General features: G+C 55.2%; 1 protein-coding gene across 1 annotated transcript in view; it reads right to left on the bottom strand.

The window, feature by feature from the left end:
• LOC140403014 (OTU domain-containing protein 7B-like) overlaps positions 1-24,255 on the bottom strand; it is a 185,927-nt gene that overhangs the window by 97,548 nt on the left and 64,124 nt on the right. The window contains 5 exon segments of the mRNA XM_072490668.1: positions 3,224-3,439; positions 4,100-4,270; positions 6,116-6,319; positions 6,942-7,057; positions 14,149-14,354. Of these exon segments, the coding sequence (XP_072346769.1) occupies positions 3,224-3,439; positions 4,100-4,270; positions 6,116-6,200 (472 nt within the window). The 5' untranslated portion in view covers positions 6,201-6,319; positions 6,942-7,057; positions 14,149-14,354.

Below are 24,255 nucleotides of genomic sequence, written 5' to 3' on the forward strand. Positions count from 1 at the left end.
AGGTCTTATGAGGAAAGGTTGAGGGAGCGAGGGCTTTTTTCATTGGAGCGAAGGAGGATGAGAGGCGACTTAATAGAGGTTTATAAGATGATGAGGGGGATAGATAGAGTGGACGTTCAGCGACTATTTCCTTGGGTGGATGTAGCTGTTAAACGGGGGCATAACTATAAGATTCAGGGTGGGAGATATAGGAGGGATGTCCGAGGTAGGTTCTTTACTCAGAGAGTGGTTAGGGTGTGGAATGGACTGCCTGCTGTGATAGTGGAGTCGGACACTTTAGGAACTTTCAAGCGGTTATTGGATAGGCAAATGGAGCACACCAGAATGACAGGGAGTGGGATAGCTTGTCCTTGATTTCGGACAAAGCTCGGCACAACATCGAGGGCTGAAGGGCCTGTTCTGTGCTGTACTGTTCTATGTTTCTATGACCAACCTCTCAAAGCACTTCATTACGACCGAAGTCAGGGCCACCAGACGATAGTCATTGAGGCACGTTGCCTGGTTCTTATTTGGTACCGGTATGATGGTGGTCCTCTTGAAGCAGGTGAGGACCTCGGGACGGAGTAGGGGGAGGTTGAAGATGTCCGCAAGCACACCCGCCACTTGGTCTGTGCAGGATCTGTGTGCACGACCACGGACTCCGCCAGGAACATTACTTTCCGAGGGTTCACTTTCAGGCAGGCCGGTCGGACTTTGGAAACTGTGTCGGTGGGTATGGGTGAGTATGGGCTGCTGGGGCAGTTGACAAGGTTTGTTGGTTTCCTGCTCGAACGAGCATAGAATGCATTGAGTTCACCGGGGAGGGGTGCGCTGCTGCTGGAGACACTGCTCTGATTCGCTTTGTAGCCCGTTTTGTTGCTTAAGTGTTGCCACAACCGACAAGAGTCCGTGTCGTTAGTCTGTGAGTGTAGCTTAGTCTGATATTGTCTCCTGGCGTCCCTGATGGCTTTGCGGAGGTCGTACCTGGATTTCTTGTGTAGATCAGGTCGCCTGTCTTGAACGCCTCACGCCTGGCCTTCAGTCGGGAGTAAATCTCCCGATTAAACCCTGGGGAACGTAATGAAACATATCCCAGGCTGTCGAGTGAGGAAATAGCAGGGACGCTGGCAATAATTTCCAATCCCGCGCTGGTCAGAGGAGAGCTGCCGGAGGATTGGAGGACACAATGTGCTACCATTATTCAAGACGGGTGAAAGGGGTAAACCAGGAAACTACAGGTCAGTCAGCCTGACCTCAATCTTGGAAGCAATTCCGAGAGACAAAATTAATCTGCATTTGGAGAGGACATTAATCAGGAACAGTCAGCATGGTTTTGTTAAGGGGAGGTCATGTCTGACCAACTTGACTGAATTTTTCCAAGAGGTGACCAGGTGTGTAGACGAGGGCAATGCATTTGACTTGGGTCTACTTGGACTTCAGCAAGGCTTTGATAAGGTCCCACATGGGAGACTGAGAGCGAAGGTAAGAAAGAGCCCACGGGATCTCAGGAAATTTGGCTAATTTAATCCGGAATTGGGTGTTTTTCTGACTGGAAGCCTGGGGCGCGATTCTCCACTCCCGCGCCGGTTGGGAGAATCGCCCGGGCCGCCAAGATTTCCCGGGACGCCGGTCCGACGCAGTCCCGCGATTCTCCCAAGCGGCGGGAACGGCCCCGTCGAGTTCCGCGGGCCGGAGAATCGGCGGAGACACCCAAAATGGCGATTCTCCGGCACCCCCGCGATTCTCAGGCCCGGATGGGCCGAGCGGCCAGGCCAAAACGGCGGGTTCCCCCCGGCGCCGTCCACACCTGGTCGCTGCCGTCGGGAACATCGCGGGAATGCTGGAGGGGGGGGGGGGGGGGGGGATGTGGGGGGGGGGGGGGGGGGGGGATCCTGCACCGGGGGGTACCTCCATTGTGGCATGGCCCGCGATCGGTGCCCACCGATCGTCGGGCTGTCCTCTCTGAAGGAGGACCTCCTTCCTTCCGCAGCCCCGCAAGATCCGTCCGCCATTTTCTTGCGGGGCGGACTCGGAGAGGACGGCAACCACGCATGCGCGGGTGACGCCAGTTATGCGGCGCCGGCCACGTCATCTATGTGGCGCCGCCTTTACGCGGCGACAAGGCCTGGCGCGTGTAGATGACGCGGCCCCGATCCTAGCCCATTGTCAGGGCCTGAATCGGTCGGGATCAGGGCCGTTCACGACGGCGTGGGCACTTCGGCGCGGGAGTGGAGAATCCCGCCCGCTGTGTCCAGTGGGGTCTCGCCGGGATCAGTGTTGGCGACTTACTCATTGTGGTTTCTATAAATGATTTAGACATGAATGTTGGAGGGTTGGTTAGCACGTTCGCAGATGAGACAAAAATGGGTAGAGTGGTAAATAGTGAGGAGGATTGCCTTAGATTACAGGACGATACAGACAAGCTGGGTCAGAGGTGCATGTACACCAGTCCTTTAAGGAAGCAGAGCAGGTGGATACTGTGGTTAAGAAGGCCGATGGTGGGGCAGCACAATGGCGCAATGGTTAGCACTGAAGCCTACGGTGCCGAGGTCCCAGGTTCGATCCCGGCCCCGGGTCATAGTCCATGTGGTTTGCACATTCTCCCCGTGTCTGCGTGAGTTTCGCCCCCACAACCCAAAGATGTGCAGGCTAGGTGGATTGCCCGCGCTAAATTGCCCCTGAATTGGAAAAAATGAATTGGGTACTCAAATTTATTTTTAAAAAGACCTATGGTATACTTGCCTTTATTAGCCGAGTCACAGAGTTTAAGAGCAGGGAGGAAAGAGAAAATGCTGGGAAATTTCAGCAGGTCTGGCAGCATCTGTAGGGAGAGAAAAGAGCTGACGTTTCGAGTCCGATGACTCTTTGTCAAAGTCATCAGACTCGAATCGTTCGCTCGTTCCTCTCCCTACAGACGCTGCCAGACCTGCTGAGATTTTCCAGCATTTTCTCTTTGGTTTCAGGTTCCAGCATCCGCAGTAATTTGCTTTTATTAAGAGCAGGGTGGTTATGCTGGAACTGTACAAAACGTTGGTTAGGCCACAGCGAGAGTACGGTGAGCAGTTCTGGAATCCACATTACAGGAGGGATGTGATAGCCACTGGAAAGGCTGCAGAGGAGATTTACCAGGATGCTGCCTGGGCTGGAGAGTGTTAGTTATGAGGAGAGATTGGATAGGCTGGGGTTGTTTTCCTTGGAGCAGAGGAGACTGAAGGGGTGGCGTGGTGATTGAAGGTGTATTTACCTGCCTGCTCCAGTGCCACCAACATCGACTGTTCGATCAAATCTCTCTCAATGAAGTTTCGGAAATCCTCCCGATAAACAGTCAGGTCAGGAAGCTGGAAGGTGCAAATGGGAGTCTCGAGCGAGTGTTCACTGCTGCCATTGTTCGACATGTGGGAACGTGCTAGAGAGACAATGGTGGAGCTGGCGTGAGAGATTCCCCGTGTCAGTCGCTTCTCTGCTCAAAGCAAAACACTCTCATTAAACGGCACAAGAAACTCATTATAATCCTATTCCCGGTATCCCCCCCCCCCGGAGTGTGGCGACTTCCCCTTCTCCTCCCTTTTCCCTATCTGAGGGGTGCCTTCTCTCTCCACCCCCTGCCCTCTCCCAGAGGTATACCTCTCCACTCAGACACTGCTGTCCCTCCTCAACCCTGCCCACAGCAGCATAGGCTCAGAACGGGGCAGCGAGGATGAGGCGGGGCAGCGGGCCTAGGTGGAGTGCTCTTTCAGAGGGCCGGTGCAGACTCGATGGGCCGAACGGCCTCCTCCCGCACTGCCGGGCTTTCTGGATTTTAAATCGGAGGAGTAGACCTGTTGGCCTCTCACGCGAGCTCCATCGTTCAGCACAATGATGGCTGCTCCCCCCCCAACCTGAACTCCAGTTTCCAGCCCATTCCCAACATGACGGGACTCCCTCAGACACCACAAACGTGTCTCTCAGCCTTAAACATGGTCAACAAAGCAGCAACGGCAGCTCTGTGGGCGAGAGAAGTCCGAAGATTCGCAACTCGGAGTGAAGAAGTTTATCCTCCTCCTCAGTTCAAACTGAGTGACCGGTTATCGAGCGACTCGAGCCTTGTTCTGGAGTTGACAGGCGGGGGGGGGACACCCACCTTGTACAGGGTCTTCCTGTCTCGGATGCACAGACCGCACAAGTCTCGATGGTTCCTTGTCCTGCAGCTTGAGCCCACGTCCTTCATTAAAAGAGTACGGGAAATTCCCAGCATTCACCTGGCGGAGTTGTTCAAAGTCACTGAGAGCGGCTGTCATGTCCCAGTTTTTACCTGCAAGACAAGGCAGTGTTTAGAGAAGAGGGAGTGGAGGGGGTGGTGCTGGGGCTGGTGAGAGGGGGACGGACGAGAGTGAACGGGATGGCACTGGGGGGGGGGGTGGGTGGATGGGACGGCGCTGGAAGGGACGGTGCTGGGCGGGGGGGAGTGGAGGGGATGGCGCTGGGGGAGGTGGACATGGCGATGCTGGGGGTGGGGGGGGAGTGAATCAGACGGCGCTGGGGGTGGGGGGGGGAGACAGTGGAGGGGAACGGCGCTGGGAGGGGGGGGAGACAGTGGAGGGGAACGGTGCTGGGAGGGGGAGGGGGGGGGAAGTGGACGGAAGGGCGCTTGGGGTGGGGGGGGGAAGGAGGGGGAGGGGGGAGAGAGAGAGAGAGAGAGAGAGAGAGAGTGGACGGGACAGTGTTCAGACAGAGACAGATTAATGCAGGGCTATAGGGAGGGAAGGAGGCAGTCGGATTAGTTTGGGGATTGATACAGGGCTATGGGGAGAGTGGGGCAGTGGGATTAGTTTGGGATTGATACAGGGCTATGGGGAAGGAAGGGGGCAGTGGGATTAGTTTGGGGATTGATACAGGGCTATGGGGAGAGAGTGGGGCAGTGGTATTAGTTTGGGATTGATACAGGGCTATGGGGAGAGTGGGGCAGTGGGATTAGTTTGGGATTGATACAGGGCTATGGGGAGAGAGTGGGGCAGTGGGATTAGTTTGGGATTGATATAGGGCTATGGGGAGAGTGGGGCAGTGGGATTAGTTTGGGATTGGTACAGGGCTATGGGGAGGGAAGGGGGGCAGTCGATTAAGTTTGGGGATTGATACAGGGCTATGGGGAGAAGGGGCAGTGGGATTAGTTTGGGGATTGATACAGGGCTATGGGGAGAGAGGGGCTATGGGGAGAGAGGGGCAGTGGGATTAGTTTGGGGATTGATATAGGACTATGGGGAGAGAGCGGGGCAGTGAGATTAGTTTGGGATTAATACAGGGCTATGGGGAGAGAGTGGGGCAGTGGGATTAGTTTGGGGATTGATGCAGGGCTTTGTGGAGGATGGGGCAGTGGGATTAGTTTGGGATTGATACAGGGCTATGGGGAGAGAGTGGGGCAGTGGGATTAGTTTGGGGATTGATACAGGGCTATGGGGAGAGAGAGCGGGGCAGTGGGATTAGTTTGGGATTAATACAGGGCTAAGGGGAGAGAGTGGGGCAGTGGGATTAGTTCGGGATTGATACAGGGCTATGGGGAGAGAGTGGGGCAGTGGGATTAGTTTGGGGATTGATATAGGGCTTTGCGGATGATGGGGCAGTGGGATTAGTTTGGGATTGATACAGGGCTATGGGGAGAGAGCGGGGCAGTGGGATTAGTTTGGGGATTGATACAGGGCTATGGGGAAAGAGTGGGACAGTGGGATTAGTTTGGGATTGATACAGGACTATGGGGAGAGAGTGGGGCAGTGGGATTAGTTTGGGATTGATATAGGGCTTTGCGGATGATGGGGCAGTGGGATTAGTTTGGGATTGATACAGGGCTATGGGGAGAGAGCGGGGCAGTGGGATTAGTTTGGGGATTGATACAGGGCTATGGGGAGAGAGCGGGGCAGTGGGATTAGTTTGGGATTGATACAGGGCTATGGGGAGAGAGTGGGGCAGTGGGATTAGTTTGGGATTGATACAGGGCTATGGGGAGAGTGGGGCAGTGGGATTAGTTGTTTGGGATTAATACAGTGCTACCTGGCTGGGTTTGCCTGATTAAACAGTGAGCGAGGTGACATTGTGGTGGAGTGTCAGGCTGCTCCTCTGTGGACAAATAGTCCCGTCGGCCATTCCCCACCTTGGGCATCCTCACCTTCGAGCAGATCGCGTGCCAGTCCAGGTTCCGCGCCTGTCGAACGTACAAAGTCTGACAGGACGGTATCCATGTCGACAGTCATGTGATCATGAACTGGCTCTGCTCATTGACAGATTAGACATGCAGCCAGGTCACAGGTCAATCCGGCAGGGGCAGCCGACACACGAGGAGCACCCATGGGGCCTGTTCTGCTTTAGATCACTGCAAATCAGACAGAAAGACTGGAATTAGTGGGGGGCGGATACAGCCAGAATTCCCTGCAGCGTCTGTTCAGGTTTCAGAACTGTGAGCAAGGGGAAACCGGAGAGTTGGATCGCTTCCTTCACCACAATACAAGGAGATGGAATTTCACAATTCTTGCAGTAATTCCGGAGTAGATAACCATCCACACTCAATCTCCAGTCTGCTCAGAGTTTCAACCAATTCCTGCTTCCTACCCGGAGAAAGCTGCCGCAAAACGTGATGCCCTGTTGAGCGGAATAGCTGGACATGCAGGAGGCGGCTCGCAATCCCGGAGAGAAAGCAGAGCCACAGCTCCGGGGGGGGGGGGGGGGACGATTTCGGGATCCTGAAGCGGTGACGTTCGCACAGCGCCGACTCGACAGCGCACCGCAGTTCCAAAGCAGAGCGTTGGCGGGGCCAGGATCGGGAGACACGGGGAGAGGGCGGGACCCGGGTCGCAGGTCAGGGGGGAGAGCATGGGGGCCACGGGAAGAGGGCATGTCAGTGAGGGGGGGTGGGGCACAAATCTCGGCCTTGCTCCCCAATCCCAGCAGAACCCCCAGCACACTGCCAGTGGAAGAGGAACGAACGCTTTACCTACCATGGCAAAGGGAGGGATTCATCTTCAGGTTCCGTCATGGACTGGTCGCCACAGGACACAGGACACTAAGGGGACGTCATCACAGCTCTTCCCAGGAAATCACTTTACATCGCTCCCTATTTGGAAGCAAGAATCAAAACACATAATCCCTTTGCAGAAAGATATTGGCTCAAACACTCAGACACAGATATCGAGCCCCTGTACGCGGGGTTACAGTAATCGCCCAATCGGGGCAGGTACACAGACCGAGAAACGCACTCCCACACCCCACCCCCCGCCAAGCCACCACCCACCACCACCCCCCGCCCACCCCCACTCCACCACCCCCCGCCAGCCACCACCCCTCCCGCCAAGCCACCCACCCTCCCCTCCCCGCCAAGCCACACCCACCCCCCTGCCAAGCCACCACCCACCGCCAAGCCACCCCCCGCCAAGCCACCACCCACCCACCCGCCAAGCCACACCACCCCACCCCCGCCCCAAGCCACCACCACCCACCCCGCCAAGCCCACCACCCCCACCCACTCCCACCCCGCCAAGCCACCACCACCTCCACCCACCCCCGCCAAGCCACCCCACCCCAGCCACCCCCCACGCCACAGCCCACCCACCCCGCCAAGCCCACCACCCCAAGCCACCGCCAGCCACCCACCCACCCCCGCCAAGCCACCACCCACCCCCCCGCCAGCCACCACCCACCCCCCCCGCCAAGCCCACCACCCCCACCCCCCCTGCCAAGCCACCACCCACCCCCCCGCCAAGCCACCACCCACCCCCCCGCCAAGCCACCACCCACCCCCCCCGCCAAGCCACCACCCACCCACCACCTCCCACGCAAGCCACCACCACCCACCCCCAGCCACACCCACCACCACCCCCGCCAAGCCCCCACCCACCCACCCCCCGCCAAGCCACCACCCACCCACCCCCCGCCAAGCCACCACCCACCCACCCGCCCAGCCCACACCCCACCCCGCCTCCACCACCCACCGCACCGCCCACACCCACCCACCACCCACCCCCCCGCCAAGCCACCACCCACCCACCCCCCCGCCAAGCCACCACCCACCCACCCCCGCCAAGCCCACCACCCACCCAGCCAGCCACCACCCACCCACCCAGCCCACCACGCCACCACCACCACCAGCCACCACCCACCACACCCCAGCCAGCCACCCACCACCCACCACCCCCCCGCCAAGCCACCACCCACGCCCCCCCGCCAAGCCATCGCCCACGCACCCCCACCAAGCCACCACCCACGCCACCCCCGCCAAGCCACCACCACCCACGCACCCCCCGCCAAGCCACCACCCACGCACCCCCCGCCAAGCCACCACCACCCACGCACCCCCCGCCAAGCCACCACCACCCACGCACCCCCCGCCAAGCCACCACCCCACCAGCCCCCCCGGCACAAACCACCGCCCCGCACCCCCCCCCCCCGCACCCCCACATATATATAATCCTTAAAGTGGATGCCAGCACAGGGAAAACACCTCTGCTGGAGCTGAACCTGCACAAACAGTGGATTCCAGCTGACTTTCCCTACTCGCGGACCGCGACCCAGCCACACCATTTTTACCACCGACATGCTGCCAATCTCGATGCCTGCCTGGCCATACCAGCCTCCCAAACAATCCAAGAGACGACGGGGCGAGCCAAGTTGGGCAAAGACGTCCGGCCTGAGCCATTTGCTGCTGGCTCCTCCCCAGACTCGCTCTCCGCGCAGAATGGGTGGCAGACCGGGACGGCGCTATGGCCCGCCGGGTGTGTTCACACTCTGAAGGATGAATTCGCCAAGTGCCTCCTCCCCACAGCCCTGATGATCTCCAATCGTGACTGAATCCCCTGAGACAGCGCATTCCCCTATCCGAACCACTCACTGTGAAAACATCTCCCCCCAGGTCTCCATCTCTTTTACTAATTACTCTGCTTCTCAACCCTTCCACCAGGGGGAGCCCTCTCTCCCCGCTCTGTCCAGACCCCTCGTGGTTTTGACCATCTCCATCACACCTCCTCTCAGCCTTCTCTCCAAGGGAATCAGTCCTAACTTCCCCAATCCGTCTTCACAACGGAGGTTCCTCATCCCCGGAACCATCCTCGTCAATCTTTTCTCACATCCCCAATACGTTCACATCTTTCCTGAAGTAGGGTGATGCAAGGGCCCTCCCTCTTTATCCCGGTTATGTCAAGAGGGCAAGAATACAAGAGCGGGGATGTACTTCTGAGGCTGTATAAGGCTCTGGTCAGACGCCACTGTGAGCGGTTCTGGGCCCTGTATCTGCGGAAGGATGTGCTGGGGCCTTGGAAAGGGTCCAGAGGAGGTTCACAAGAACGATCCCTGGAATGAAGAGCTTGTCGTATGAGGAACAGTTGAGGACTCTGGGTCTGCACTCGTTGGGATCTTATTGAAACTTACAGGATACTGCGAGGCCTGCATAGAGTGGACGTGGAGAGGATGTTTCCACTTGTAGGAGAAACTAGAAGCAGAGGACACAATCTCAGACTAAAGGGACGATCCTTTAAAACAGAGATTGGGAGGAATTTCTTCAGCCAGAGGGTGGTGAATCTGTGGAACTCTTTGCCGCAGAAGGCTGTGGAGGCCAAATCACCGAGTGCCTTTAAAAACAGAGATGGATAGGTTCTTGATCAATAAGAGGATCGGGGGTTATAGGGAGAAGGCAGGAGAATGGGGATGAGAAAATTATCAGCCATAATGAATGGCGGAGCAGACTCGATGGGCCGAGTGGCCTAATTCTGCTCCTATGTCTTATGGTCTTATTTCCCTTAGCTTTACTTTTGCCGTGGATTATTAATCTTTAAGGCAGCCTGAGCCTTTAATTCAAACAGAAGGATCCGGAAGGCTGTGCTGTTTTAGACTGGCGATTAAAAACTGGCCAACGTGAGAGACGACACGGTTTGATTGATTTGGAGGGAGTCCCATGAATTGGCTCGAAGGGCTGTGCTCTGCCCGGTAACAGGCAGTGAGTGGACCCGATTCCACTGGAATGTTTTCAGAGTCACTGGATTCTGCAGCCTGGATGATGGGAGTCTAACGAACTCTGTCCACAAGGCCACTGGGAGGGCTGACTCCCAGTCCAGCAATTCTGCGAGCACCATCCTCTGGAGACTGCAGAGGCTTGAAGTCAAGCCACAGGCTGAAAGGGAGGTTTTGAGGTGGAATACCTGCAGCACGATCCAGGCCTGAAGGTGAAGCTCGAGCTGAAGGCCCAGTTTGAGAAGAACTGAAGTGACTCTCCCGAAGGTCTGCTGTCGGTCCTGGAATTTCAAGCCTGAATGGATTACTCGGCCAAGACCATTGCCAGCTGTAAACCAGAGGCTTTGATCGACCAGTGTGCGGTGAGGGAAGAACAACCACTTGAAGCAAAGATTTAGCGTGGCCAAGCCACCTACTCTGCACATCTTTGGGTTGTGGGGGTGAAACCCACGCAGACACGGGAAGAATGTGCAAACTCCACACGGACAGTGACCCAGAGCCGGGATCGAACCCGGGTCTTCTTTTTTTAAAAAAATGTATTTTATTACAAACATGTAGCAAAACAGGTTACAGCAAACAAACATAGAACATTACAGCGCAGTACAGGCCCTTCGGCCCTCGATGTTGCGCCGACCTGTGAAACCACTCTAAAGCCCATCTACACTATTCCCTTATCGTCCATATGTCTATCCAATGACCATTTGAATGCCCTTCGTGTTGGCGAGTCCACTACTGTTGCAGGCAGGGCATTCCACGCCCTTACTACTCTCTGAGTAAAGAACCTACCTCTGACATCTGTCCTATATCTATCTCCCCTCAATTTAAAGCTATGTCCCCTCGTGCTAGACATCACCATCTGCGGGAGAAGGCTCTCACTGTCCACCCTATCCAATCCTCTGATCATCGTGTATGCCTCAATTAAGTCACCTCTTAACCTTTTCTCTAACGAAAAAAGCCTCAAGTCCTTCAGCCTTTCCTCATCTTCCCTCCATACCAGGCAACATTCTGGTAAATCTCCTCTGCACCCATTCCAAAGCTTCCACATCCTTCCTATAATGCGGCGACCAGAATTGCACGCAATACTCCAAATGCGGCCGCACCAGTTTTGTACAGCTGCAACAGACCTCATGGCTCCGAAACCCAATCCCTCTACCAATAAAAGCTAACACACCGTACGCCTTCTTAACAACCCTCTCAACCTGGGTGGCATCTTTCAGGGATCTATGTACATGGACACCGAGATCTCTCTGCTCATCCACACTGCCAAGAATCTTACCATTAGCCCAGTACTCTGTCTTCCTGTTATTCCTTCCAAAATGAATCCCCTCACACTTTTCTGCATTAAACTCCATTTGCCACCTCCCAGCCCAGTGTTGCAGCTTATCTATGTCCCTCTGCAACATCATTCCGCACTGTCCACAATTCCACCGACTTTAGTGTCATCTGCAAATTTACTCACCCATCCTTCTACACCCTCCTCCAGGTCATTTATAAAAATGACAAACAGCAGTGGCCCCAAATCAGATCCTTGTGGTACACCACTAGTAACTGGACTCCAGTCTGAACACTTCCCATCAACCACCACCCTTTGTCTTCTTCCAGCGAGCCAATTTCTGATCCAAACTGCTAAATCTCACTGAATCCCATGCCTCTGTATTTTCTGCAATAGCCTACTGTGGGGAACCTTATCAAACGCTTTACTGAAATCCATATACACCACATCAACTGCTTTACCCTCATCCACCTGTTTGGTCACCTTCTCAAAGAACTCAATAAGGTTTGTGAGGCACGACCTACCCTTCGCAAAACCGTGTTGACTATCTCTAATCAAATTATTCCTTTCCAGATGATTATACATCCTATCTCTTGTAAACCTTTCCAAGACTTTGCCCACAACAGAAGTAAGGCTCACTGGTCTATAGTTACCGGGGTTGTCTCTGCTTCCCTTCTTGAACATGGGGACAACATTTGCTATCCTCCAGTCTTCTGGCACTATTCCTGTAGACAAAGATGACTTAAAGATCAAAGCCAAAGGCTCAGCAATCTCCTCCCTAGCTTCCCAGAGAATCCTAGGATAAATCCCATCCGGCCCAGGGGACTGATCTATTTTCACACTTTCCAGAATTGTTAACACCTCCTCCTTATGAACCTCAAATACCCCGGGAAACATACTTCCCAACAATCAACGATACAGTCTGTACAAATTTCCCCCCTTTATCACCCCCTCAATCACGGTCACAAACATCCCCCACCTTTCCTCAAACCCCTCTGATGAGCCCCTTAACTCATACTTTATCTTCTCCAATTGCAGGAAGTCATACAGGTCACCCAACCAAGCCGCTACCCCCGGTGGCGATGCCGACCGCCACTCCAGTAAAATTCTCTGCCGTGCAATCAGAGAGGAGAAGGCCACGACATCGGCCTTCCTCCTCTCCATGAGCTCCGGCTTCTCTGAAACCCCAAATATCGCCACCAAAGGGTCCGGGTCCACTCCCTCCTCCACTAACCTGGCTAAGACCGCAAACACTCCCGCCCGGAATCTTCCCAATTCTTCGTAACGCCAAAACATGTGCGCGCGATCCGCTGGCCCCCGCCCCCACCTCTCACACTCATCTGCTACCCCCTGAAAGAACCCACTCATTCTCGCCCGAGTCATATACACCCTGTGCACCTCCTTAAACTGTATCAGGCTCATCCTTGCACAAGAGGAGGTCCCGTTTACCCTTTGCAGTGCCTCACTCCATACTCCCCAATTGATCTCCATTCCCAACTGCGCTTCCCATTTCTCCTTGATCTTCACCACCCGCTCGCCTCCCTGTTTCCCCAGCCACTTGTATATATCCTCAATTCTTCCCTCCCCTTCCACATCCGGAAGCAGCAGTCGCTCGAGCAGGGTGTATCCCGGCAACCTAGGGAACCCCCACCAGAACTTTCGCACAAAGACCCTAACCTGCAGATACCTGAACTCACTCCGCCTCGGTAGCTCTACCCTCTCCCTTAGCTCCTCCAGACTGGCGAACCCTTCCTCCAAATACAGATCCCTCACCCTGACCAACCCCGCTTCCCTCCACCTCCTGTATATACTATCCACCACCCCCAGTTCATGATTCAAGCACAGCGCGTTAGCACCGACATCCCTTCCACCTCAAAATGCCTCCTCAACTGATTCCATATCTTCACCGGGGACTGCACCACTGGGCTCCCCGAATACCTACTCGGAGCCATTGGCAACGCTGCCGTCACCATCGCCCTCAAACTAGACCCCTTACAAGATTCCTCCTCCATCCTAACCCACTCTACCCCTTCTACTTCCCACGCACTTGTCCACATTCGCCGCCCAATAATAACGAGGCAAGTTCGGCAACGCCAACCACCCCCCCCCCCCCCCCCCCCCCCCCCCCACACCCCCCCGAGCCCAGGTCTTCACCGCCATGAGGCAGCAGTGCCAACCACTGCGCCACCCCGACTTCAGGCATTTGTGTAAGAATTATTGGTTAATTCAGTTGTGCCCCGGAGTCACAGCAGGCACCCGGAACTAGACGCAATACTCGAGCTGAGACAGATCCAGTGTTTTATAGTGTCAGGGACAGAATAGAACTACTCTCTTCCTGTCCATAATCAGTTTGTTTTGTTGCACATAGGAGTGTCTTTTCGTGCCCTTGGAATATGTATTCATATTGTATAATTCAGAAGTAAGCTTTTGTGAGTTTAAAGATAAAGAAGGTAATTTATTCGCACTTTTTCCTGGCTGCCACATGGCAGGTTTGTATCACGAATGGTTTTGGTTATTGTAAAGGGAAGGTTTTACAGCAGGGTGTGAGGTTTCTGGTAGTCGAATATCTAAGAGGTTGGTTCAGAAGATCATAGAATCATTAGAAAGAATCATAGGAACCCAGCAGTGCAGAAGGAGGCCATTCGGCCCATTGAGTCTGCTCCAGACCTTCAAAAAGGTCACTCTATCTATGTCCATGCTCTTCTTCCAGCCCACCCTATGCCCGTAACCAAGCACGCATATCCGTGGACTCAAAGGGGCAATTTAGCAAGGTCAATGCACCTAACTCACAAATCTTTGGACTGAGGGGGGAAACCGGAGCACCCGGAGGAAACCCACGCAGGCACAGGGAGAAAGTGTAAACTCCACACAGACAGTCACCCGAGGCCGGAATCGTAGCCAGGTCCCTGCCGCGGTGAGGCAGCAGTGCTAACCATTGTGCCGCCCCCTGCTTCTCAGGTGAAGTCTGACACTGGTTAAGTACTTCGGCTGCTTGATCACTTTGCAGCTGGTTTCCGATTCTGGTTCTCGAATTGGCTGATGACTGATGGCAACGATAATCTGCTGGGTCGTGTGATCGAAAGGGTGAAGTCCTGGAAATCCTTCATTGCATGCCGAACACCTCGGAGTCCCATCCAGCCTAGTTTGGGTAAAGGAGGTTATTGTAATCCAAGTTGGCAGTGACCATTCAGGTTCAACATTCTGGTTTGCCCAGTATCAAACATATGGACAGGAAGTCTGGAAACTCCATTTGCCTTATGTGCTGGCCCATTCCTAAACAATCAGATGTATAAATTCCACAGGTGGTTAAAAGATACTATCACCGATATCCTTATTTAAGGATAAGGATACTGTCTGCAGTCCAAATGCCATACGTCACGTGATTTATGGCAGCCATCTTTTTAAAAAAAGTTTGGAGTACCCAATTCTTTTTTTTCCAATGAAGGGGCAATTTAGCGCGGCCAATCCACCTACCCTGCACGTCTTTGGGTTGTGGGGGCGAAACCCACGCAGACACGGGGAGAATGTGCAAACTCCACACGGACAGTGACCCAGAGCCGGGATCGAACCTGGGACCTCGGTGCCGTGAGGCAGGTGTGCTAATCACTGTGCCACCGTGCTGCCCATTTGACAGCCATCTTAACAGGATATTTGTGCCCAATTTTCCAAAAAATGATGGACCAAAGTATGTTCTTAACATGACGTACATTTACTGACCAGGACAACAGGTATAATATAACCTTCCTTGCCTTTGTACTCTAGGTCCCTATTGATAAAGCCCAGGACACTCAATCCTTTATTAAACATCCTGTCATCTTCAAGGATTGATGCAGATACGCCCATGTCCATGTGCACCCCCCCCCCACAGATACACCCATGTCCATGTGCACCCCCCCCTACAGATACACCCATGACCATGTGCACCCCCCTCCCACAGATACACCCATGTCCATGTGCACCCCCCCCACAGATACACCCATGTCCATGTGCACCCCCCCCACAGATACACCCATGTCCATGTGCACCCCCCCACCCACACAGATACACCCATGCCGATGTGCACCCCCCCCCACCTACACAGATACGCCCATGCCCATGTGCACCCCCCCACAGATACGCCCATGCGCATGTGCACCCCCCCCCACCCACACAGATACGCCCATGCGCATGTGCACCCCCCCACCCACACAGATACGCCCATGCCCATGTGCACCCCCCCCCACAGATACACCCATGTCCATGTGCACCCTCCCCCTACAGATACACCCATGTCCATGTGCACCCCCCCACAGATACACCCATGTCCATGTGCACCCCCCCTACAGATACACCCATGTCCATGTGCACCCCCCCACAGATACACCCATGTCCATGTGCACCCCCCCACAGATACACCCATGTCCATGTGCACCCCCCCTACAGATACACCCATGTCCATGTGCACCCCCCCCCACAGATACACCCATGTCCATGTGCACCCCCCCCCACAGATACACCCATGTCCATGTGCACCCCCCCCCACAGATACACCCATGTCCATGTGCACCCCCCCCACAGATACACCCATGTCCATGTGCACCCCCCCACAGATACACCCATGTCCATGTGCACCCCCCCCACCCACACAGATACACCCATGCCCATGTGCACCCCCCCCACCTACACTGATACGCCCATGCCCATGTGCACCCCCCCACAGATACGCCCATGCGCATGTGCACCCCCCCCACCCACACAGATACGCCCATGTCCATGTGCACCCCCCCCACCCACACAGATACACCCATGTCCATGTGCACCCCCCCTACAGATACACCCATGTCCATGTGCACCCCCCCCCTAATGATACACCCATGTCCATGTGCACCCGCCCCCCTACAGATACACCCATGTCCATGTGCACCCCCTCCCCCTACAGATACGCCCATGTCCATGTGCACCCCCCCCCCACCCACACAGATACACCCATGTCCATGTGCACCCCCCCCCCACAGATACACCCATGTCCATGTGCACCCCCTCCCCCTGCAGATACACCCATGTCCATGTGCACCCCCTCCCCCTACAGATACACCCATGTCCATGTGCACCCCCCCCACAGATACACCCATGTCCATGTGCACCCCCCCCACAGATACACCCATGTCCATGTGCACCCCCCCCACAGATACACCCATGTCCATGTGCACCCCCCCCACCCACACAGATACACCCATGCCCATGTGCACCCCCCCACCTACACAGATACGCCCATGCCCATGTGCACCCCCCACACAGATACGCCCATGCCCATGTGCACCCCCCCCACAGATACGCCCATGCCCATGTGCACCCCCCCACCCACACAGATACGCCCATGTCCATGTGCACCCCCCCCACCCACACAGATACACCCATGCCCATGTGCATCCCCCCCCACCTACACAGATACGCCCATGTCCATGTGCACCCCCCCACAGATACGCCCATGTCCATGTGCACCCCCCCCCACCCACACAGATACACCCATGCCCATGTGCACCCCCCCCCACCCACACAGATACGCCCATGCCCATGTGCACCCCCTCCCCCCCCCCCCCACACAGATACGCCCATGTCCATGTACGCGCACACACATCCGGCTTCACCAGCAGGACCAGCCAGCGGACCACTCTCCTGAGTGCGTAACACAAGTGCCAGCGTCATTCGGGGGCTAGATATTTCAATTGGTGTCTGCTTCAGTGCCGTCTTTCCTCCCTGCCCAGAGTGCCTTCATTACCAGAGTAGCTTTCCGTCGATCTCCGTCTTGTGTTGCTCATTAAGTATTTAATGTTCCTCACATATCTCCACAACACCAAAGAGCAGACAGTAGATACAGATATAGCCCAGCCTCCTCCTCCCGTCTGGACACCCATTCCTGTTCAGTCAAAAGCTTGCGGCAGCAGGAACAGTAAATATTGGCAGCATATTCAACCATGGACTGCAGCACAGTGCAACCTGCTCCTATTGCGAGGAAGGCAGCCCGTTAGAATCGCAGAATCCCTGCAGTGCCGAAGGAGACCATTCGGCTCATCGAGTCTGCACCCATCCTCCGAAGGAGCCCCCCACCAGCGCCCACTCCCCTGCCCTTTCCCCATAACCTCACCTAATTGTTTTGGACGCTGGGGGACAAATTTAGCACGGCCAGTCCACCTAACCTGCCCATCGTTGGACTGCGGGAGGAAACCGGAGCACCCGGAGGGGAGACACGCAGACTCGGGGAGAGCGTGCAGACTCCGCACAGTGACCCGAGGCCAGAAGTGAACCCGGGCCCCTGGAGCTGTGAGACAGCAGTGCTAATCATTGTGCTACCGTGCCGCCCGGGTCTCTGGCGCCGTGAGGCAGCAGTGCCAACCACTGTGCCGTCGAGTCCCTGGCGCTGTGATGCAGCAGTGCTAACCACTGTGCCGCTTGCCATCCCCCAGGTTTCCTCTGGGGGCTCAGCTTTCCTCCCACAGTCCAAAGATTTGAGGGTTAGGTGGATTTGGGATGTGCAGGTTAGGCTATAGAGTTATGGGGATAGGGCCCGGTGGACACAAACGGTCGGTGCAGACTCAATGGCCTCCTTCTGCACGGTGGGGATTCCATGATTAAGATTAAAGGGTGATTTGATGGGAGTTCTTACAGATAAGGCCGAGATATTTCTGCTGTTTGGTGTGTCTAGGACAAGGCGAACGGATGTGACCATGAGGGGCAGGTGCTTCAGGAGTGAAAAGGGAAAACACATCTTCACACAAAGGCTGGTAGAAGTTTGGAACTCTCCCCCTACAAACGGAAAATGAAGCTTGTTCACAGAAAACCGAGCGCAGAAGAGGCCCCTCGAGTCGGCACCGACACGCGAGAAACACCCGACCTGCCGGCCTAATCCCATTGGCCAGCACCTGACCTTGAATGTGAAGACGTTGCCAAGTGCTCGCCCAGGTGCTTTGTAAAGGATGTGAGGCACCCGCCTCTCCCCCCCCCTCCCAGGCAGCGCGTTCCAGACCCGCCTCTCCCCCCCCCCCCTCCCAGGCAGCGCGTTCCAGACCCGCCTCTCCCACCCTCCCAGGCAGCGCGTTCCAGACCCGCCTCTCCCCCCCCCTCCCAGGCAGCGCGTTCCAGACCCGCCTCTCCCACCCTCCCAGGCAGCGCGTTCCAGACCCGCCTCTCCCACCCTCCCAGGCAGCGCGTCCCAGACCCGCCTCTCCCACCCTCCCAGGCAGCGCGTTCCAGACCCGCCTCTCCCCCCCCCTCCCAGGCAGCGCGTTCCAGACCCGCCTCTCCCACCCTCCCAGGCAGCGCGTTCCAGACCCGCCTCTCTCCCCCCTCCCAGGCAGCGCGTTCCAGACCCGCCTCTCCCCCCCCTCCCAGGCAGCGCGTTCCAGACCCGCCTCTCCCACCCTCCCAGGCAGCGCGTTCCAGACCCGCCTCTCCCACCCTCCCAGGCAGCGCGTTCCAGACCCGCCTCTCCCACCCTCCCAGGCAGCGCGTTCCAGACCCGCCTCTCCCCCCCCCCTCCCAGGCAGCGCGTTCCAGACCCGCCTCTCCCACCCTCCCAGGCAGCGCGTTCCAGACCCGCCTCTCCCACCCTCCCAGGCAGCGCGTTCCAGACCCGCCTCTCCCACCCTCCCAGGCAGCGCGTTCCAGACCCGCCTCTCCCACCCTCCCAGGCAGGGCGTTCCAGACCCGCCTCTCCCACCCTCCCAGGCGGCACGTTCCAGACCCTCACCACCGTCTGGGTAAAAAGGTTTTCCTCAATTCCCTCCCTAAACCTCCCACCCCTCACCTTGACCTTCTCTCCCCCTCGTGACTGACCCTCCAACTCAGGGGAACAGCTGCTCCCTCTCCACCCTGTCCAGGCCCCTCATAATCTTGTCCACCTCGATCAGGTCGCCCCCTCGGTCTTCTCTGCTCCAGAGAAAACAGCCCAAGCCCATCCAACCTCTCTTCATAACTTAAACGTTCCGTCCCAGGCAACATCTCCTCTGCCCCCCTTCCAGTGCAATCCCATCCTTCCTATAATGTGGCGACCAGAACTGCACACAGTGCTCCAGCTGTGGCCTCACCAAAGTTCTATACAACTCCAACAGGACCTCCCTGCTTTTGCAATCTCTGCCTCGATTGATAAAGGCAAGCGATCAAATGTAAAATGCAAATTTTGAATCCAAGATTGATCGACCGTTGTTAACCAGAGGAAATGAATGCATATGGGGCAACGGCAGTAACATGGAATCAGGAAAGAGATCTGCCATGTCCTCATTAAATGATAGAATAGATTCAAGGGGATGAACGGCCCTCTCCGGTCTGTACGCGGCAGTGTAAGAAGGAGACATTGCACCAACTGCCTGCAAGGACGTTTTGGGTGGAAGGTTGCGGGGGGGAGCGGAGCGTGTATAACGTGTTCAGATAACCAGATGTACAGTCTCTGATCTGCTCCGAGATACACAGGTCTTTTGTGGAGTTACATACCATCGGAAAATATCTCCGTGTCACTCACACAGACGTGCTGGAATGTGCAACGGTGCACTTGTCGAGAGGGGAGTTGCGAATGCTGTTGAAGGAAATACATCACATTTCTGTTTCCCACTGGCCTGGTCGCCCAGGCAATCTGTGCAGTCGGTGAAAAATATCCTCGGCTCCTTAAACCACGACTGACAAGATGGTGACATTCACACTCTGAGTCAGGGGAGGGTACCGAGAGGCTGACACTCTTCTCTCTACTTCATTTACTCTTCAGAATTAGTTGGACAGACACATCGAATAGAGGTTGCAGATACTAGAGTTACTGAGCTAGAGTAAGCAGGGAGCTCTGGGTCTGTAGGAGGTTCACAAGAACGATCCCTGGAATGAAGAGCTTAACATACGAGGTGCGGTTGAGGACTCTGGATTTTGTACTCCATGGACGTTAGAAGGATGAGGGGGGATCTTATTGAAACTTACAGGATACTGCGAGGCCTGGATAGAGTGGACGCGGAGAGGATGTTTCCACTTGTAGGAGAAACTAGAAGCAGAGGACACCATTTCAGACTAAAGGGACGATCCTTTAAAACAGAGATGGGGAGGAATTTCTTCAGCCATAAGACATAGGAGCAGAATTAGGCCACTCGGCCCATCGAGTCTGCTCCGCCATTCAATCATGGCTGATATTTTCTCATCCCCATTCTCCTGCCTTCTCCCCATAACCCCTGATCCCTTATTAATCAAGAGCCTATCTATCTCTGTCTCAAAGACACTCAGTGATTTGGCCTCCACAGCCTTCTGCGGCAAAGAGTTCCACAGATTCACCACCCTCTGGCTGAAGAAATTCCTCCTCATCTCTGTTTTAAAGATCGTCCCTTCAGTCTGAGATGGTGTCCTCTGCTTCTAGTCTCTCCTACAAGTGGAAACATCCTCTCCACGTCCACTCTATCCAGGCCTCGCAGTATCCTGTAAGTTTCAATAAGATCCCCTCTCAAAAGGGCGGCAAGGTGGCGCAGTGGGTGCTGAGGTCCCAAGTTCGATCCCGGCTCTGGGTCACTGTCCATGTGGAGTTTGCACATTATCCCCGCGTTTGCCCAAAGATGTGCAGGGTAGGTGCATTGGCCACACTAAATTGCCCCTTAAATGGAAAAAAATGAATCGGCTACTCTAAATTTATTTAAAAAAAGATACCCTCTCATCCTTCTAAACTCAACAGCCAGAGGGTGGTGAATCTGTGGAACTCTTTGCCGCAGAAGGCTGTGGAGGCCAAATCACTGAGTGTCTTTAAGACCGAGATAGATAGGTTCTTGATTAATAAGGGGATCAGGGGTTATGGGGAGAAGGCAGGAGAATGGGGATGAGAAAAATATCGGCCAGGATTGAATGGCGGAGCAGACTTGATGGGCCGAGTGGTCTAATTCTGCTCCTCTGTCTTACGGTCTTGGGGACAGACAGAGAGAACATAGGAACAAGGAGTAGAAGTAGCCAATTCAGCCCTTTGTACTTGCTCTGTCTTTCAATCAGATCATGGCTGCCCTCTTCCTGGTCTCAAAGAGGGAGGGAGAGAGTTTGTGTGTGAATCAGCAGAGAGAGGGAGGAGAAAGCGAGAGGACATTCAGCAGGACGAGACCAGAGTCTCCCACCCCAGACCAGGCTTCACACACACACCTCCATCCAGGAGCAAGACCGTGTCTCAGTCGGCACTCTCAGTGAGGAGGTGCTGGTGGAAGAATTAGTCATGGTTCAAGCTCTTGCCCAAGCAGGAGGGGAACGTATTGCTTGTTGCTCTGACGCAGAAGGAAGGGCAGTCACACCCAACATTCTCCAGCCCGACAGGATTTCTTCATCCAATACAGGCGGCTCTTTCGCCCAGCAACAGCCAACCCAACTGGGCAGGTATTGCCAGTGCCAGCGTACAGACTTACCAACAACCGTACTCCCCAGAAGCTGCAGCCTCAGAATACCGAGCAGTGAGTCAGAGGCAGTGGGCAAGGCGGAGTCAAGGCGGGGACAGCTTGTGAATGTGGACCACAGGGCGGAGAAACTGAAAGTCAGGAGATTGCGAGAAAGGCCAGGAAATCCAGTACAGTCCAAAATAAATGCAGCTACGTCTGAGAAGTATCCTGTAAGTTTCAATAAGATCCCCGCTCAAGAGAGCAGCACTGTGGCACAGTCTGTCTGAGAAAATAAATCAAAGCTCCCACACTTCGGTGTAGGCTCGACACAAAACCTTCGGGGGCCACAGACACACACAGCTCTAGGAATTCAGGAGGGGAGGGACGCTCAGCACATTGGTTTGGGGATAGCGAGTAAGAAAGTGAGTGAGGGAACGTGCAACTGTTCACACACCTCAACATCCGAGGGTGCGAACTCCTGCACCAGCTGACGCACACCAGTCCCAGAGGCAAATATTGACACAAACTCCCCAGGGTTAGCAAACTGTATTCTCAAAGGTTCAACAAGTATCCTAGTGTTATACAGTGACAGACCCGTCCCCACCAGTACTGTATCCCAGTGTTATACAGTAACAGACCCATCCCCACCAGTACTGTATCCCAGTGTTATACAGCAACAGACCCGTCCCCACCAGTACTGTACCCCAGTGTTATACAGTGACAGACCCGTCCCCACCAGTACTGTACCCCAGTGTTATACAGTGACAGACCCGTCCCCACCAGTACTGTACCCCAGTGTTATACAGGGACAGACCCATCCCCACCAGTACTGTACCCCAGTGTTATACAGTGACAGACCCGTCCCCACCAGTACTGTACCCCAGTGTTATACAGTGTCAGACCCGTCCCCACCAGTACTGTATCCCAGTGTTATACAGTGACAGGCCCATCCCCACCAGTACTGTACCCCAGTGTTATACAGGGACAGACCCATCCCCACCAGTACTGTACCCCAGTGTTATACAGGGACAGACCCATCCCCACCAGTACTGTACCCCAGTGTTATACAGTGACAGACCCGTCCCCACCAGTACTGTACCCGTGTTATACAGTGACAGACCCGTCCCCAACAGTACTGTACCCCAGTGTTATACAGTGACATACCCGTCCCCACCAGTACTGTACCCCAGTGTTATACAGTGACAGACCCGTCCCCACCAGTACTGTACCCCAGTGTTATACAGTGACAGACCCGTCCCCACCAGTACTGTACCCCAGTGTTATACAGTGACAGACCCATCCCCACCAGTACTGTACCCCAGTGTTATAGTGACACACCCGTCCCCACCAGTACTGTACCCCAGTGTTATACAGTGACAGACCCGACCCCACCAGTACTGTACCCCAGTGTTATACAGTGACAGACCCGTCCCCACCAGTACTGTACCCCAGTGTTATACAGTGACAGACCCATCCCCACCAGTACTGTACCCCAGTGTTATACAGTGACAGACCCGTCCCCACCAGTATTGTACCCCAGTGTTATACAGTGACAGACCCGTCCCCACCAGTACTGTACCCCAGTGTTTTATCTTGCTTATTGTCACCAATGTGGTGGATGTGAGGGTGGCACAGTGGTTAGCACTGCTGCCGCACAGCACCAGGGCACTGTCAGTAGGGAGTCTGCACATCCTCCCCGTGTGCGTGGCCTTCCTCCGGGTGCTCCGGTTTCCTCCCACAGTCCAAAGGTGTGCAGGTTAAATGGATTGGCCACGCACGTACGTTGCGGTTATGAAGTTACGGGGAAAGGGCGGGGGAGTGGGCCTAAGCTGAGTGATCTTTCAGACGGTTGGCGCAGACTCGATGGGCCAAATGGCCTCCTTCTGCACTGTAGGAATTTCATGGTTCAAATACCCCTGTCAATATACTGTACTAAACACCCAGCGGGGAGATCTGAAGTCTCCACGTCTTGTTGGAATAAATGACAACATTATCAGTCCATCTCCCTGGACAAGGAATGTTGAGAGAGAGTTTCTGAAATGGAGGTGTTTTACAGCCTTGGCCCCCAATTCAGGACGGACGTCAAGCTCCAACTTCCACATATTTAATTGGAGACTTCTTACTTTGTATCTTTGGGCTCCTGAGGAAGAGGGAACCTGATGGCCCTGTTCTAATACAGTTAATGGCTCTGTGTGGTAAGTAAACATTCAATTCCTTTCAAACTTGTTTTTTCTGCACTGATTGACCAGATAAATGTGAAACAGGCGTGAATAGATAGAGCAGACTAACTACACTCACGCAGCAGGGACAGACTGCACAGGGCCCGATAGAGCAGACTAACTACACTCACGCAGCAAGGACAGACTGCACAGGGCCCGATAGAGCAGGCTAACTACACTCACGCAGCAAGGACAGACTGCACAGGGCCCGATAGAGCAGGCTAACTACACTCACGCAGCAAGGACAGACTGCACAGGGCTAGATAGAGCAGGCTAACTACACTCACGCAGCAAGGACAGACTGCACAGGGCCCGATAGAGCTGGCTAACTACACTCACGCAGCAAGGACAGACTGCACAGGGCCCGATAGAGCAGACTAACTACACTCACGCAGCAAGGACAGACTGCACAGGGCCCGATAGAGCAGGCTAACTACACTCACGCAGCAAGGACAGACTGCACAGGGCC

Source organism: Scyliorhinus torazame, chromosome 26 (genome assembly GCF_047496885.1).
Source record: "Scyliorhinus torazame isolate Kashiwa2021f chromosome 26, sScyTor2.1, whole genome shotgun sequence".
NCBI lineage: Eukaryota > Metazoa > Chordata > Chondrichthyes > Carcharhiniformes > Scyliorhinidae > Scyliorhinus > Scyliorhinus torazame.